General features: G+C 32.8%; 1 protein-coding gene across 17 annotated transcripts in view; it reads right to left on the bottom strand.

The window, feature by feature from the left end:
* Positions 1–6,561: 6,561 nt before the first annotated feature.
* LOC111055439 (C-Jun-amino-terminal kinase-interacting protein 4) overlaps positions 6,562–16,144 on the bottom strand; it is a 134,064-nt gene continuing 124,481 nt past the window's right edge. For 12 of the 17 annotated variants that reach the window (XM_039431741.1, XM_039431745.1, XM_039431739.1 and 9 more), the window contains one exon: positions 6,562–7,823. In XM_039431741.1, the coding sequence (XP_039287675.1) occupies positions 7,696–7,823 (128 nt within the window). In that variant the 3' untranslated portion in view covers positions 6,562–7,695. Of the gene's footprint in view, positions 7,824–12,634; positions 12,710–16,144 lie in introns of all 17 variants that reach the window. The other 5 variants (XM_039431744.1, XM_039431753.1, XM_039431748.1 and 2 more) reach the window with 4 other exon arrangements.

Below are 16,144 nucleotides of genomic sequence, written 5' to 3'. Positions count from 1 at the left end.
CCATTTTCTCTTCTTCCTCCCAATTCGGTGGTGAATAACTTTTATTGCTACTTCTAGAAGATGCTGGTTGCATTGTATGTGAAGCTGAAGATTGAAGATTCTGTGTGGTTGTAGATGCTGATGAAAATATCTCTTTCAGCTGATTAATCTCCAACCGTGCTCTCTCCAACTCCTTTTCCAGTTTATGCATTCTTTCTCTCTCTTCACTCTGTTGGAAAGTGACTTCTTTCCATGCATTGTACAAAAACTGCTCCGTTGCAGTTTTCAGTTGATTCGTTTTTAGAAACGATTCTGGGGAAGTGTTGACGTTTCCAGTCATTGACGCTGGTTCAACGCTCCTAGCCGGTGTTAGTTGACTCATAGTTGCGTCGTCCTCTGTTTCCTCCTCCTCTTCGAACTCTGGCAGTAGGAAGGTTGGCAATCTTTTGGGAGTCGACATTCCTCACATTCTTTACATTCCTTAGCCGGACTAGATGGTAATTCAGCACTGAACTGATTTTTCGGCGCAGGGCACTGAACTCGCGCACAACAATTAAAACACTGAACTCAGCACTTTAACTATTGCATACACTATTTCAACTACTCTCACTAAAAAAAAAACTACGTCTGCTCGCTACGACTGCTCGATCGATACTAACTTTGAATGATGTAAATTTGTTTCAAATGAACATTAAACTGTTTTATAACTTTTAAACGTTTATTTATTCACTTTGTGTGGTTTGATAAGCCAATTATCCTACTATAGTGAGAGGTCCACATTATGATGGCAGTGATGACCATTGTGATACATATTATGTATCATAATATGATACATATTATCATATATGAAATAATATCTATCATAATATGATACATATTATGTTCCACTCGTCAAGTACTATCATTCATGAGAGTTTGAGCGATTATAATTTTTGACCATTTTTACAAAAATTCATGGATTTCATGAGAAATGCAAATCTCCCAGATTTGATTGATATTCGGGCTACGGATAGAGGTTGACCTGACAAGTGTTGTGCTATAATATAAAACGTTTTGCAGGGTGAGTAATTCACTAAAACATAAGATATTTCCTCCACTTTAAGATCGGAAATAAAAATCTGGTGTGGCGCACTCACACAACTTTCCTTGCCGTTATGAAAATTGATCACCTGACGCTAGTGTTCCCGCGCATCTCAAGTCTACTATTCAAAGATTTGAGCCAGCTGGTGACAGGGCAATAACGCTGGAGACACACATGAGGTCTGCTATCTCTTCATAGTGAACGATTTAATAGAATCAACAATAATTTGCAATTGAATAATCAAATTTTCTCGAATTTGAAGCTTATTTTCAATTTTAGGTGAAAATGTTACTGAACATTAATTGTAGAGATTTTCATACTCAATCTACTCCACTTGATTTTTTTTGTTTCAATTGTATCTGAAGCCTGATAATTGGGAATCTATCTGCATTGATGGGTCGGAGCTCCTGAAATTTTTACAGATATGGGACATGTGGCAGTTGATAGAGCTTATCGATGACTATTTTAGGTATAACGTTAATCAAAATCGTTGGAGCCGTTTCCGAGAAAATCACGAAAACCCCTGTTTTTGACAACATTTTCGCCATTTTAGCCGCCATCTTGAATTGCATTTGATCGAAATTGATCGTGTCGGATCCTTATAGTGAAAGGACCTTAAGTTCCAAATTTCAAGTCATTCCGTTAATTGGGAGATGAGATATTGTGTACACAGACGCACATACACTCATACACACACACACACATACAGACCAATACCCAAAAACCAGTTTTTTGGACTCAGGGGACCTTGAAACGTATAGAAATTTAGAAATTGGGGTACCTTAATTTTTTTCGGAAAGCAATACTTTCCTTACCTATGGTAATAGGGCAAGGAAAGTAAAAATAATGCATTTTTAAATGCTTATAACTCAAGAATCCGATTTGCGAATTTCTTTACCGTTCATTAGATATGGCGTTTGAAAATTTGCATATTTTATGTTTAAAACTGCATTACTCACCCTTTATAGTGGCTAGGGGTGCCAAATTTGGCCCCGACATTTCTAAGGTAAAGATCCATCTATGATGCGAATTTCAGCCAAATCTGAGACACTTTTTTTTAACTGTTTCAAGACAAATGATGTTAGTGCAAACTTTTTCTCATTTTTTTTAGTTAAAAATAGAAATCGATCGAACTTTGTGACCTTATGCTCTTAGATGCGTGAAACACGAATCCGGAATCCGATTTGCGAAATTCCTCACCGTTAAATATACCCTGGGGTACCAAATTTGGCTTACAATTTTTCTCAGGTAAAGCTTTATCTATGGTCAGTTATGCAGCTTCAAACATAAAATTTGCAAATTTTCAAACGGCTATATCTCCTGAATGGTGAGGAATTTTGCAAATATGATTCCAGATTCGTGTTTCTCGCATCAAAGACCATAAGATCACGAAGTTTGAGCGATTTTTATTTTTCACAAAAAATTGATGAAAACCATGGCTAGCTAACTAACCATCGTGAAACACACTGAAACCAAAAGTATCTCAGATTTGGCTGAAATTAGCACCATAGATGAAGCTTGTACCTGAGAAATGTCAGAGCCAAATTTGGCACCCCCTCTATATAGAGTGAGTTATGCAACTGCAAACATGAAATTTTCAAATGATCATATCTCCTGAATGGTAAGGATTTTTGCAAATATGGATCCAGATTCGAGTTTCTCGCATCAAAGACCATATGATCACGAAGTTTGAGCGATTTTTATTTTTTACAAATCAATGACAAAGTCCATGGATTTTTTTCAACGCCTTCCAATGCAAGCATAGGCAACCCGCAACACTGATCTAGTTTGTGTACCTCTTGCATGTTTCTGATGCCCTGGTAGAAATCTGGTCATTTCTAATATGCAATTTGAGCGGGAAATTCAAATTTCACATGATTTTATTTATACCATTTGAGCGGGAAATTCAAATTTCTCATGATTTATACTATTTGAGCGGGAAATTCAAATTTCTTATGATTAGCGGTAAATTCAAATTTTTCATGATTTATATATACTATTTGAGCGGGAAATTCAAATTTCACATGATTTATAACATTTGAGCGGGAAATTCAAATTTCTCATGATTAGCGGGAAATTCAAATTTCTCATGATTTATACTATTTGAGCGGGAAATTCAAATTTCTCATGATTTATGTAACTACTGAGCTCATTTGTATTTTAGAAATGTAACAGGAGGTTAAAACATAGCAAGTGGTAACTGAGGCATTACCGATTAATGCTTACACACATTAAAATATATATGTGTTTAGTTCAGTTGATAATGTGTCTTTATTTTCAATTTCATCAAATGTAAGACTAACTTGGTACCAAAATCAAACAAATCCGACCATCCTTTCGGAGTTTCCAAGATAATTTACGTCATTTGAATTCTGGAAACAGACGAAAAAAATTACAATTACAATATTGAATATATTTAAAATATAAAATTACAATATTGATTGTAATCATGGTCTAAACCATCGTGAAACACTGAAACAAAAAGTACCTCAGATTTGGCTGAAATTTGGTCATATCTCCTCTGAACGATAATGAATTTTGCAAATATGATTCCAGATTCATGTTTTTCGTATCAAAGACCAAGAGATCACGGAGTTTGATCGATTTTTATTTCTCACAAAAAATTGATGAAAATCATTTCTCAGATTTGGCTGAAATTTGGTCATATCTACTGAACGGTAAGGAATTTTGCTAATATGATTTCAAATTTGTGTTTCTCACATCAAAGTCCATAAGATAACGAATTTCAAGCTTTCTTTATTTTTCACAAAAAAATGATGAAAATCATGGACTTCGTGGATCAAAAAGCATCTCAGATTTGGCTGAAATTTGCACCATATATGAAGCTTGACCTGGGAAATGTTGGAGCCAAATTTGGTACCCACAGCTACTATACAGAGTGAGTTATGAAGCTGCAAACATAAAATTTTCAAATATTCAAATCTCCTGAACGGTTAGAAAATTTGAAAATATAATTCCAGATTCATGTTTCTCGCAAAGGAGCATAAGGTCACAAAGTTTGAGACATTTTTATTTTTCACAAGAAAATGATGAAAAAATAGCGCTGCAGACACAAGAAGTCTGCTATCTCTTCATAGTGAATGATTTAATAGAATCAACAGTTGCCAACAGTTTGCAATTGAATAATCTTATTTTCTCTAATTTCGAGCTTATTCTCAATTTTTGGTGAAAATGCTAATGAACATTAATTGTAGAGATTTTTATGCTCAATCTTTTCCACTTGAAATATTCTGTTTAAATTGTATCTGCAGCCTGATAATTGAGAATCCAAAATCAAACTTGCTCCTGAAATTTTTACAGATATGGGACTTGTGGCAGTTGATAGAGCTTAACAATGACTATTTTAGGTATGAATTTGATCAAAATCGTTGGAGCCATTTTCGAGAAAATTGCGAAAACCCCTGTTTTTGACAACGTTTTCGCCATTTTAGCCGCCATCTTGAATTGCATTTGATCGAAATTGTTCGTGTCGGATCCTTATAGGGGAAGGACCTTAAGTTCCAAATTTCAAGTTATTCCGTTCATTGGGAGATGAGATATCGAGTACACAGACGCACATACACTCAAACACACACATACAGGCTAATACCCAAAAACCACTTTTTTGGACTCAGGGGACCTCGAAACGTATAGAAATTTTCCAATTTGGTTACCTTAGTTTTTTTCGGAAAGCAATACTTTCCTTACCTATGGTAATAGGGCAAGGAAAGTAATATAGCTTAAGAAGATAGGGCGTTTATGTTCCAAATTTCACTGTTAACTCAAGCTAATAGTCTGTAGGTAGATCTTTTCCGTTAAGCTATTTGACTATGGAAGTAAAAGTAAATTCGTATGGCTTTTGTTGGTGGGGAGTCCATTTCGGGAAGGTCCCACCGCCTATACTGCTATGGTAGTATCTCATACTGTGCCGTTCTCACTTTCACCCTGCCAAAACAGGAATAATAAGACAGTAGCCGACAGGAATCAGCTTGAGTTAACAAAAATCGGCTTGGAATTTGGAACAAAATTACCTATATCATGGGATATCTTCTTATGCTATCTTTCAACCTATGCCTGTATAGAGCTACCAAAAAAGGTATCACTGTAACTTGTAATGAGTGAAATATTCAATGAAAGTCTTCGGGGAGGTCCAAAAGGAATCAAAATTATTAACGAGTGAATCCACTGGTTTACTCCAGATACAAACATATTCATGTAGAGGAAGGCGAATAGAAAGAAAGACTTGCTTCACAAATAATTTATTAGATTCAAATTTATTCAATTTAGAGTATTTATAATAAATATTACGAAATCAATAAATATAAAATTCTAATTCCTATCAACAAATGTACATTTTAACGTGTACAAGCTATGAATATTACTATATTCAAACAAACCAATCATTTTGAAACAAAAATCTTCAAAATATTCTAATGTTATTCAACAAAAATTAACATAATTCAATATTCATTTAATGTCATGTCTGCATTAACTATGCAGCTATTTTGTAATCACAGATTAGAAAAGTAATGCACATAATAAATAAAATAAATAAGAACGCACATTATAAATTATCATAACTAAAATATAACTTTTTCTTTAAAATATTACCTACAGAAGGCTTCAAGCCTTTTCATACCAAGTTCAACAAGGTAAAAAGTATTTCAAAAAGCCATTACAATTTACATTAAAGCACTGACCTTTAATCCAATTACTAGAAACAATTAATCTCAATGAAAAGTACAGGATGATTTGCAGAATATACAATAAAAATGAACAAATTTCAAATGGATTGAACTGTAGTGAGTTACTAAAGCAGATAGAAATTTCATTTAAAAATTTCTTGCTCAGCAACTATGATTTCCGTCCAACCTTGATAATGTTTTCAAACCACTTTGATGTTCAATCGAGCTTGAACATACAATAAGAAAAGAGAATGGTTTCTTCCATGGTTAAAATATCACTAGAGTCAATAGGTACATTTCAAACTAAGGAAAATATTGTCTTGGAATTTTATTCACATACAATTTTGGCACAACAGTTTGAAAGTATTATCATATTTTTTTCATGACTTATGACTATTGGATGAAGTATTAACAATAAGGTACTGCATGTGTACACTGAACGAAGTAAAATAATAAAAAAATTTATAGTAATTTAAATTACTAAACACTAATAGAAATAATCAATTTAACTATGGTCAAATGATTAAAACAATTGAACATTCAGTGTTCATAAAGTACACAAAACTTGATGAGTGTTAAAAATACATTTTATTCAGTTGCTCAACACAACTCTAGAAACAACAATTTATGAATCTTTACAAGGCATGTAGCCTAACAGAAAATACTACAAAATAATTTGGATGGATATAATTAGGCTACCGTACTTAATAATAAAATGTTTGTGCTGAAAAATTGTAGTTTATGTTTTTTCAATCAAGAGTGACAAATGAATGATATTAAATTAATTTGCCTCAAATCTAAAAACATAAATTTTAGTAACTGAATCTTTTTTTAGAAACTGAAATAACTATTTATGTATTAAGAGCGTAAAACGCGACTTTATTGTTTGAGTAAGGCTAGGCACACACTTGTCTAGTCAAGACAAGACAAGACATGATCAAACACAATACTTCACATAGTTGCTTATGACGCAACATACACTGATTAGTCATTGCAATTAAACATGTCTTCATAAGCAACTATGTGAAGTATTGTGACTAAACGTGTCTGATCATGTCTTGTCTTGACTAACAGGTGTGTGCCTAGCCTAAGACAGTTATCGCGCGATGTATTGGAGCGCAATAATTTTGCGAAATCAATAAATTCGTTTTTACAATCGATAATATTTGCAAGCAGCTTGTACAAACAATTACTTCGTAGTATATGTAACCTTATCTAAATTTGGGAGAGGAATAGCACAAGGTTACCTTATTTATTCTCTCCCTATAATTTTTAATGATGTACTTATTGTATGAATCAATAAAGAATTATCATTGTTAAAAACCAAACTAGTCAACTTTTGTAAAACGAACAAACAATCCAAACTAATCATCCTGTACAAGTGAGTTATATAATAAAATATTCTCAATAAACGTCTAGCAATACATGTGCTGGGTAATTTTGAACTAACTCATAACAATATCAATTATCACGAATACATTATACTTCAATGTAAGAAAAATTCGTCAGTTATTTTACAATACATATTTTCCTTAGTACTTTACTAAATATCTCCTAGTTAAATTTGTTCAAAAGCATAAATTCAGGTTATGAGCACATTAATGTTGTGCGTCGCTTATAAAAAAAGGTAATTGAGGAAAATAATTTAGTGATGACGTCATCTAGAGGTGCCGTCCGACGTAGTGATAACGTCATCTAGAGGTGCCGTCCGACGTAGTGATGACGTCATCTAGAGGTGCCCGGCGTAGTGATCACGTCATCTAGAGGTGCCGTCCGACGTAGTGATGACGTCATCTAGAGGAGTCCGGCGTACTGATGACGTCATCTAGAAATGTCCGGCGTAGTGATGACGCCATCTAGAGGTGTCCGGCGTAGTAATGACGTCATCTGGAGGTGTCTGGCGTAGTGATGACGTAATCTATATCTGCGCTTCGCAGGGGATGACGTCATTTAGATCTGCGCATGCGCAGGCATGGTTACTTGCCACACTATGAGATGGCTCCTTTCCCCTCTACCCAAAGCGGCGGCCACATTTTGATGGTCTTCTCCCAATTCGTCGTCATTGTCTTCTCCCGCTCCTGATTCATACGAAAAAAGAGACAGAAAACAAGAAATTAATACTGTACACTGAGACTCAATCCACATAAAGTGAGTTCAAACAAAAATTACAACCAAAATTTCGAGTTATTTTTGAAAACATTCTGACAACAAAATCTTTCAAGACTACAGAAATTAATGGATTACTGATGTCAATTCTCCATAGAGTAACTGTGGAATTTTAATTAACTAAGCTTCATTTTATTAACTGTCTATAATGAGGTCCACGTTATAATGGCAGTGGAGAAAGATAGGAGAAAACCATTGCCGATCCTCTGTCTTGTCAATGCCTTCTATAGACGGTAGCTGATACAGGTTTATTAATATAATATTAAGGCTCAACTCACACTTAGGGGACTCAGGTCGAGAAGAGACTCGACTCTAGTCGAGAGCATGTGTTTTCAAATGGTGACGTCGCGGAGACTAGAATCGACTGGTCTGAGTGTCACCATTTGGAAACACAAGCTCTCGACTATAGTCGAATCTCTTCTCGACCTGAGTCGCGTAAGTGTGAGCTGAGACTAACTGTTCATTCTCGTTTAAAATAATCTATTAAATTTCTTTAAGCAAGAAATTATATTTTTCAATAATTTCATAATTAAGTTGAAATATTTTGTTAATTAATAATTAATTCTACATTGTTAAAAGACGATCTGGCAACAGCGCAAAGCGAGAAAGAGATATCGATATCCGCTTTGATGAATTATAGGCAAGGATAGCAATACCATTACTAATCAAACACTGCCATTATAACGTGGGCCAAAACACTGCCATTACTATATCAAACTTGTATAGTGAGTTCCACGTTATAATAATGGCAGTGGAAAAGGATAGGAGACCAGCGTTGCTGATTCTCTGCATTGCCACTGCCTTCTATATAGGATAGCTGATACCAGTATATCTGATGTAATATGAACTGTTCATTCTTGTATAGAATAATCAATAATACTCGTATTTTATTTGTAAGGAAAAAATTATTATCAATTTTGCATTTGGAACAATTTACAAGAGAATAAGGAGCAATAAAAAGTATCAACAGAATTATTCAAAGCAAGGAGCTAGAATGTACTGTAAAATTTATAATTATTAAACCAGCAAAAGAATGAAAGATTACTTGATATGTTTTTTATACATCTCACTAAAAGCATAGAGAAACGATAGCATAAGTAGATATCCCATGGTATAGGGCGTTTATGTCGCAACTTTTACTGTTATCCCAAGCCGATAGTTCACATAGTTCTTACCTATGCAGCTGTGTGACGCTGGTAGTCTCTCAAATTGTGCCGTTCATACACTATCACTCCATCAAAACAGTGAAAATTGACAATAATCGACAGTAATCGGCTTGAGATAACAGTAAAAGTTGCGACATAAATTCCCTATACCAGGATATTTACTTACGCTATTTTTTCTCTATGCTAAAAGCTTCCAAGGGCCACCAAAGAGTTCAGAAGTCTGATCATTATGAGAAAATTTACTGCACTTTCTTCGAATTGTATTTGAGTTATTATAATTTCAATGTTTTATGTTGTGAAAATGGACTAAATTTTAGAAAAGAGAAATCATAACCCTATTTTGGACTTTTAAAATGTTATCTAAATTTGGGAGAGGAATATTACAAGGAGTATCCTTGGTTTTTCTCTCCCGATGCTTCTTCGTAAAAATTATAAATGATGAATGTTACAGTCAAGTTTATAATGTAGTGATTATTTACAAATTTCCGTGCATATACATGCTATATTTTAATTAGATCACAGCATAATTACTTACGAATTGATTTTAAATACATAGAAGAGAGTTTATATCAACAATTGAAGTCTATTGATCATTTTCAGATATTCTCATACTGCGCATGTGCTACAATTCATAGCCAGGTCCTCGTTGTAATGGCAGTGCTTGATTAGCAATGGTATTACTATCCTTGTCTATCATTCAAAAAACAGATAGCGCTATCTCCTTCTCGCTTTTATCTGTTGCCAGATCGTCTTTCAACAATGTAGAATTTATTATTAATTAACAAAATATTTCATTTAATAATGAAATTATTTAAAAATATAATTTCTTGCTTAATAAAATGTACTTGATTATTTTAAACGAGAACGAACAGTTAATATTACATCAATAAACCTGTATCAGCTACTGTCTATAGAAGGCATTGACAAGACAGAGGATCGGCAACGTTGTTCTGCTTTCTTCCTCCACTGCCATTATAACGAGAACCTCACTATAGTAATTTATTCATGTACTTAGTAAAAGCTGTGATTCGAATCTTAAGCTTAAAGTATTCAAGTATGAGGAACTGGAATAGATATTTCCTCTGAAATATTTACAAATTATTTATTAAAATTATTTTATCAAATTATTTTATTTTAAAAATTTTAAGTCTAATAAGACTTAAGTCTAATAAGACTCCAGAATCCTGTATTAGAAATCAAGAATAATAAGAAAACAAAACTTTTCAAGGTTATGATTAAAGTCAATTTAGAGGTATTATCAAATATTGTGGACAATTTGCTCCTAGCATTGCTTAGAACAGACAGAAGAAGACATTATTTCATTATTTACAACATTTGAAGACAGATTCAAGAAGTTTATAATCCCATGTAAAAAATTTACCCCATACAGAAAAGTGCAGTTTACAGGTAGAGTGGTGATGAAGCCGAAAATATTGCACAATGATTGTAAACATGTAAAAGAAGAGGGAACAGTTATAGAAGAGGAGAAGAACATATAAATCCAAGGAGTCTGATAAAGTGAGGTCCACGTTATAATGACAGTATTCAATTAACATTGGTGTTGCGATCCTTGTCTATCATTCGACAAAGCAGATAGCCCTATCCTTTTCTAGTTTCGCAATGATGCCAAAGAATTTTTTTTAAAATGTAGAAATATAATTCATCAACAGAATATTCAATCCCAATTATGAGAACTCATTATACTGAAAAGTATTATTGTCTTGGCGAATAAAATATGATTGATTATTTTAAACAAGAATGAACAGTTAAGCCAGTTACATACACATCGATTTTTACTTTCCTTGCCCTATTACCATAGGTAAGGAAAGTATTGCTTTCCGAAAAAAATTAAGATACCCCAATTTCTAAATTTCTATACGTTTCAAGGTCCCCTGAGTCCAAAAAACTGGTTTTTGGGTATTGGTCTGTATGTGTGTGTGTGTGTATGAGTGTATGTGCGTCTGTGTACACGATATCTCATCTCCCAATTAACGGAATGACTTGAAATTTGGAACGTAAGGTCCTTTCACTATAAGGATCCGACACGAACAATTTCGATCAAATGCAATTCAAGATGGCGGCTAAAATGGCGAAAATGTTGTCAAAAACAGGGTTTTTCGTGATTTTCTCGGAAACGGCTCCAACGATTTTGATCAAATTCATACCCAAAATCGTCATCGATAAGCTCTATCAAATGCCACAAGTCCCATATCTGTAAAAATTTCAGGAGCTCCGCCCCATCAATGCAGATAGATTCTCAATTATCAGGCTTCAGTTACAATTGAACAAAAAAAATCAAGTGGGGTAGATTGAGCATGAAAATCTCTACAATTAATGTTCAGTAACATTTTCACCTAAAATTGAAAAATCTTTGAATAGTAGACTTGAGATGCGCGGGAACACTAGCGTCAGGTGATCAATTTTCATAACGGCAAGGAAAGTTGTGTGAGTGCGCCACACCAGATTCTTTTATATTCACTTTTGATAGTGACTGTACAAAACTGAACAAACCATATTCTCAGCCGTCATTTTCTTTCTTCATTCTATCAAAATATTCGAGTACACAAGTCGTATAATGGATTTAAAATGTATTTTTGAAACAATGAAATAGTTTTTAAACATTACCGAATGAGAAATACAAATTAAAATACCTGAAATGACATTTTAAAAGTTGATAACTAACCATCCTAGACTTCATCCATGCTTCAGTTAGCCTACCCCTATAGGTTAGACCTACTCGTACCGGTATAAATAATATTGAAAAGTTATTTCAGAATTAATCCATTGAAATTACTCATTTTTAAATAGGATTTCTATTTTTCTATTATTTTTAAAGGAAATTGGAATAGCATACCTACCAAATAACTCAATTTCTGTTGTTTTGAAATTCAGATTGTTGTATCACAGCTTTTCAAATTAGCCGCCATTTCAGGTTTGTATAAAAATAAAAATCTGATCTTAGTCATAAAAGCAAATTTTTTAATCAAATTATGAAAAATATATTTTCTTGATCAATTTGACATTAAATTGATTATTTTATTAAGGAAATGATGATTATTATTAGATTAAATTTAATGGAATGAATTGAGTAACAGCTGTGTACAGTCAGTGGCAAAATGGAGAGACTTGGCAACGTTTTTCTCCTATCTTTCTTCACTGCCATTATAACCTGGACCTCACTATAGGTGATGATGATGGGATGAATGATAATACAATGAAGGTAGAGCTATGAATGAATAAAAATGATAGGATATGCTATCCACTTTTATTTGAGTCTACTTTTCAGTCCAGAAATAAATAAACTAGAAATTTTGAATTTGATTTGATAGAAGTCAAAGGTAAGGCAGAGAATCGGTAACGCTATTCACCCATCTTTCTGCACTGCCATTATAACGTGAACCTCACTATAGTAGGTGATTGATATTTTATATACGGTTTTTTACTATTGTGAACAAGAAAACAAAGAAGGCACAGTAATAGAGAAGGAGAAGAACATATGAATCCAAGGAGAAAGAGAGAGAGAGAAGCAGTCTGATAATAGGTGATGGTTTATATACGTTTTGTTTACCGGACCACAATTTGCCAGACTATGAGATGAGTGGCTGCATCCTGAGCCTCTTCGGCGTCATCCACTGAAAAACCACCCCACCAAAATATTGTTCACTCAAATTCCCAAACCATCCACATAAATCAAACAAAACAATAAACATAAACACTCTCCATAAAGCCCCATTTCGATGACAAAAACACAATACAACCCCTTCACTTCCTCTGACAGTCAACGTACAAAGACAGGTCTCAACAAACAAAAAGCTAAAAAATAAAATTGTGGAAGCACTGGAAAACTAATGAAATAATTTAGGAAATTACTTGAAAAAGTGGATCTAAGAAATAATATTTTGGACACTTCACTTCTTCTGACAGTCAACGTACAAGGACAGCTCTCAACAAACAAAAAGCTAAAGAAAATTGTGAAAGCAATGGAATTCTATCATTTATCTAAGGAAATTCTAATCAAGTTGCAATGACAATACAATTTTAATCTACAAAAATAACAGAGGACAGAGGATACAAATTGAAATAAGTCGATACAAAACTAAGAAACTACACAACTAACTATGGTAACAGAAAAATAAAATGGTCTAGAGGGAATAATACCTACTCTAGTACATGGGTTTCCCATAGTTGAGTAGGTTAATTTCCAATAGAATTAAATTACATATTTTTTTATAGACCTATTGAATTGTATTTTAGATATGTTGTACTTTTTATGTTTTTAATTGCTTGTTTGTATTATTTTGTAATTTTTATGTTTTTAATTCCTTGTTTGTATTTCTTTAAGGAAATACATTTATTTATTATTAATACATTTATTATTAATAATGATGGTCTTTAATTTGGTTGTGAATCCATTGGTTTTTCAGTTTATGTATTGTTTTTGTATGCTGCTTTATTTTTTATAAATTGTATGTTTCTATATCATTGAGATCTACTCATGTGTTGTCTTGTTATATTTGATTTTTTACTTATTGCTGATTATCTTAGCTTATTAGGAATAATGATTAAAGTTTACATGATGATGCAGACACCGTGCGCTAAAATGTCTGTAAAGTGATGCACTGAACTCCAAAAAATTAATCTAATTTGTCTTAACAATTATTTATTAAATACATTAATAACAATGACCACACAACTTGCCAAAGTGTGTAATTTCCAAAACTTAAAATGAATGTCAAATGAAATTCATGATGGAAGTAAAATTATTTATTTATTACTTGATTTTTAATATTCTTAATTTTTTGTGCTCTTACTATGTATAATGAACTATTGTAATTATGTTGTTATGGAAGCCATTTTTGGGAGAAATCCAATATCCTTCCATGTTTTCATAAATCAATAAATAAATAGAGGGATGAATAATTATTGCAGCGTAAAACCCGTTGGCATAAACAGAAATTCGGACATGACCTACAGATGTGGGACTGTATTTTTCGAAATTGTGTTAGAAATAGTTGTAATAGTATGCCTATTTTTTCCACTACGTATTTTTGTCATTAAATGAATGAGATAAATAAGTACCATAAACCGGTCGTATAATAAAATAGAATGAAAATGGTGCTATGTAATAAAGATGTGAGGAATTTCATTCATGAGGAGTAGCAATGTCAATACAAATTTAGTCTACAAGGAAAACAGAGGAAAGAGCATACAAATTGTGATGAGTTGATAAAAAACTAACAAACTACTCAACTAACTATGATAATAGGCTATTATAGGATAAATAGGAGGTTGAAATTGAGGTGAACTGTATAAGAATCTAGAAATCTAAGGGTATGATCACATTGGATGCGTATATGTGCAAGTGCAAGCATGAGCAAGCGCGAAGATGAGAAACAAATCTGGAAAGAGCAATAGGAACATTCACACTGAACGCGTGCACTTGCTGGTTGCAGCTACAAACAAGTCACAACGTGTTACAATAGCTCTTTCCAGATTTTGTTTCTCTGACATGATCTGACATGCACTTGCATACACTTACACACATCCAAAATGATTTATTTATTACATTGTGTAATGTAATAAATAAATAAAGCGATCATACCGTTGGAATAAAAATTTAGTACGAGGATAAAATGGTCTAGAGAATTGAAAACAGGATTTGGATATTGATCAAATACTAACATCTAGGCAGGCAAAACATTATAAAATCAATAGTAATTTTTTAGAACGGAAACAAAATTTCTAAGGCAAATCCATTGACACTGAAATAGTTTTATCACCTATTACAAGTATTATGATTCAAGAGATTTTATTTATTCTTATGGCTTTAATCGGCAGAGAGATCCTGTCGGATGCTCTGTATCGCCGTATTACCCAATGTCATTTCCTATCAATACCCAAGTTTATAGGTTATGTCTTGGGTCCTTCATTTTTTCTCACTAAATATATGCACCTTTACTTCCTGAGTTCCTATTTTATAAGTTTTAAAATCAAGAAGACTATTTTCAAACACAAAATCACATTTAAAAAGCAAAAACTATAAAAACTTTGATGATAATATTAAACTAAAAATTACGCATTAAAATTTTTTCCAATTAATTCAAGAGATTATATTTGTTTACAATTATTGAATATCAATATTGATTTATTGAACAATTGGAACTGAGCAGATATTACAACAATAAGGAAACATGGAAAAATACTTCTTTGATAAAAAATATAATTGTTCTAAAAGTATATTTATTTTAGTGGATTTAAATCGTTTTATGATAAGAGCTTCAAGCATAAAAATCATGTGCTTAATCTCGACATGCGATTCATATTATCAGAAGACTTTGAATGCCCGTGCCTGCAAAGCAGGGGTTGAAGGATTTCAATAATACCTGCTAAGGTTTAAGCATGGTTTTTTTTTTTTAAATGCCCATAAGCATAAATAGTCTGTCATGATAGAAAAGTAGCAAGGGATCTTGAAAAAATAATTAATATCCTACAAATACTAATTTCGCTACAGAAAAAAACATTGATAATAGGACTACCGTACATGCATTTCAAAATTGGTGAAAAGATGTCATATAATCCACGTTATAATAGTAGTATTTTATAGAACATTGGTGTTGCTATCCTTGGCTATCATACGACAAAGCAGATAGCGCTATTCTTGTCTAGCTCCGAAACGTTGCCAGATCGTTAATAATGTACAAATATAATAATTAATCAAAAACATATTTAAACTTGATTGTGAACATTTTAATTCAATCATTCTTTTAAATAGAATAAGATATAATTGATTGATTTAAACAAGAATGAACAGTTAATATCACCGGTATCAGCTATCCTCTATAGGAGGCACTGGCAAGGCAGAGAATCGGCAATGTTGTTTATCTATATATTTATTGAATAGAGCAAATAATACAATGGTTATAAAAAAGGCTATAGCTCAAAACCTCTTTTTTTTGTCTCAAATCGTCCAACTATTATGTAGGTTATTTATTTCACACAATCACAATATCAAATTAATGATTGAGAGTGAATCAACAGGATAAACCCAAGACTGGTTCCCTCCCTAA

The sequence above is a fragment of the Nilaparvata lugens genome, chromosome 6 (assembly GCF_014356525.2).
Source record: "Nilaparvata lugens isolate BPH chromosome 6, ASM1435652v1, whole genome shotgun sequence".
NCBI lineage: Eukaryota > Metazoa > Arthropoda > Insecta > Hemiptera > Delphacidae > Nilaparvata > Nilaparvata lugens.
Note: the sequence above shows the minus strand (reverse complement) of the source record. Positions and strands in the feature narration are given on the sequence as shown.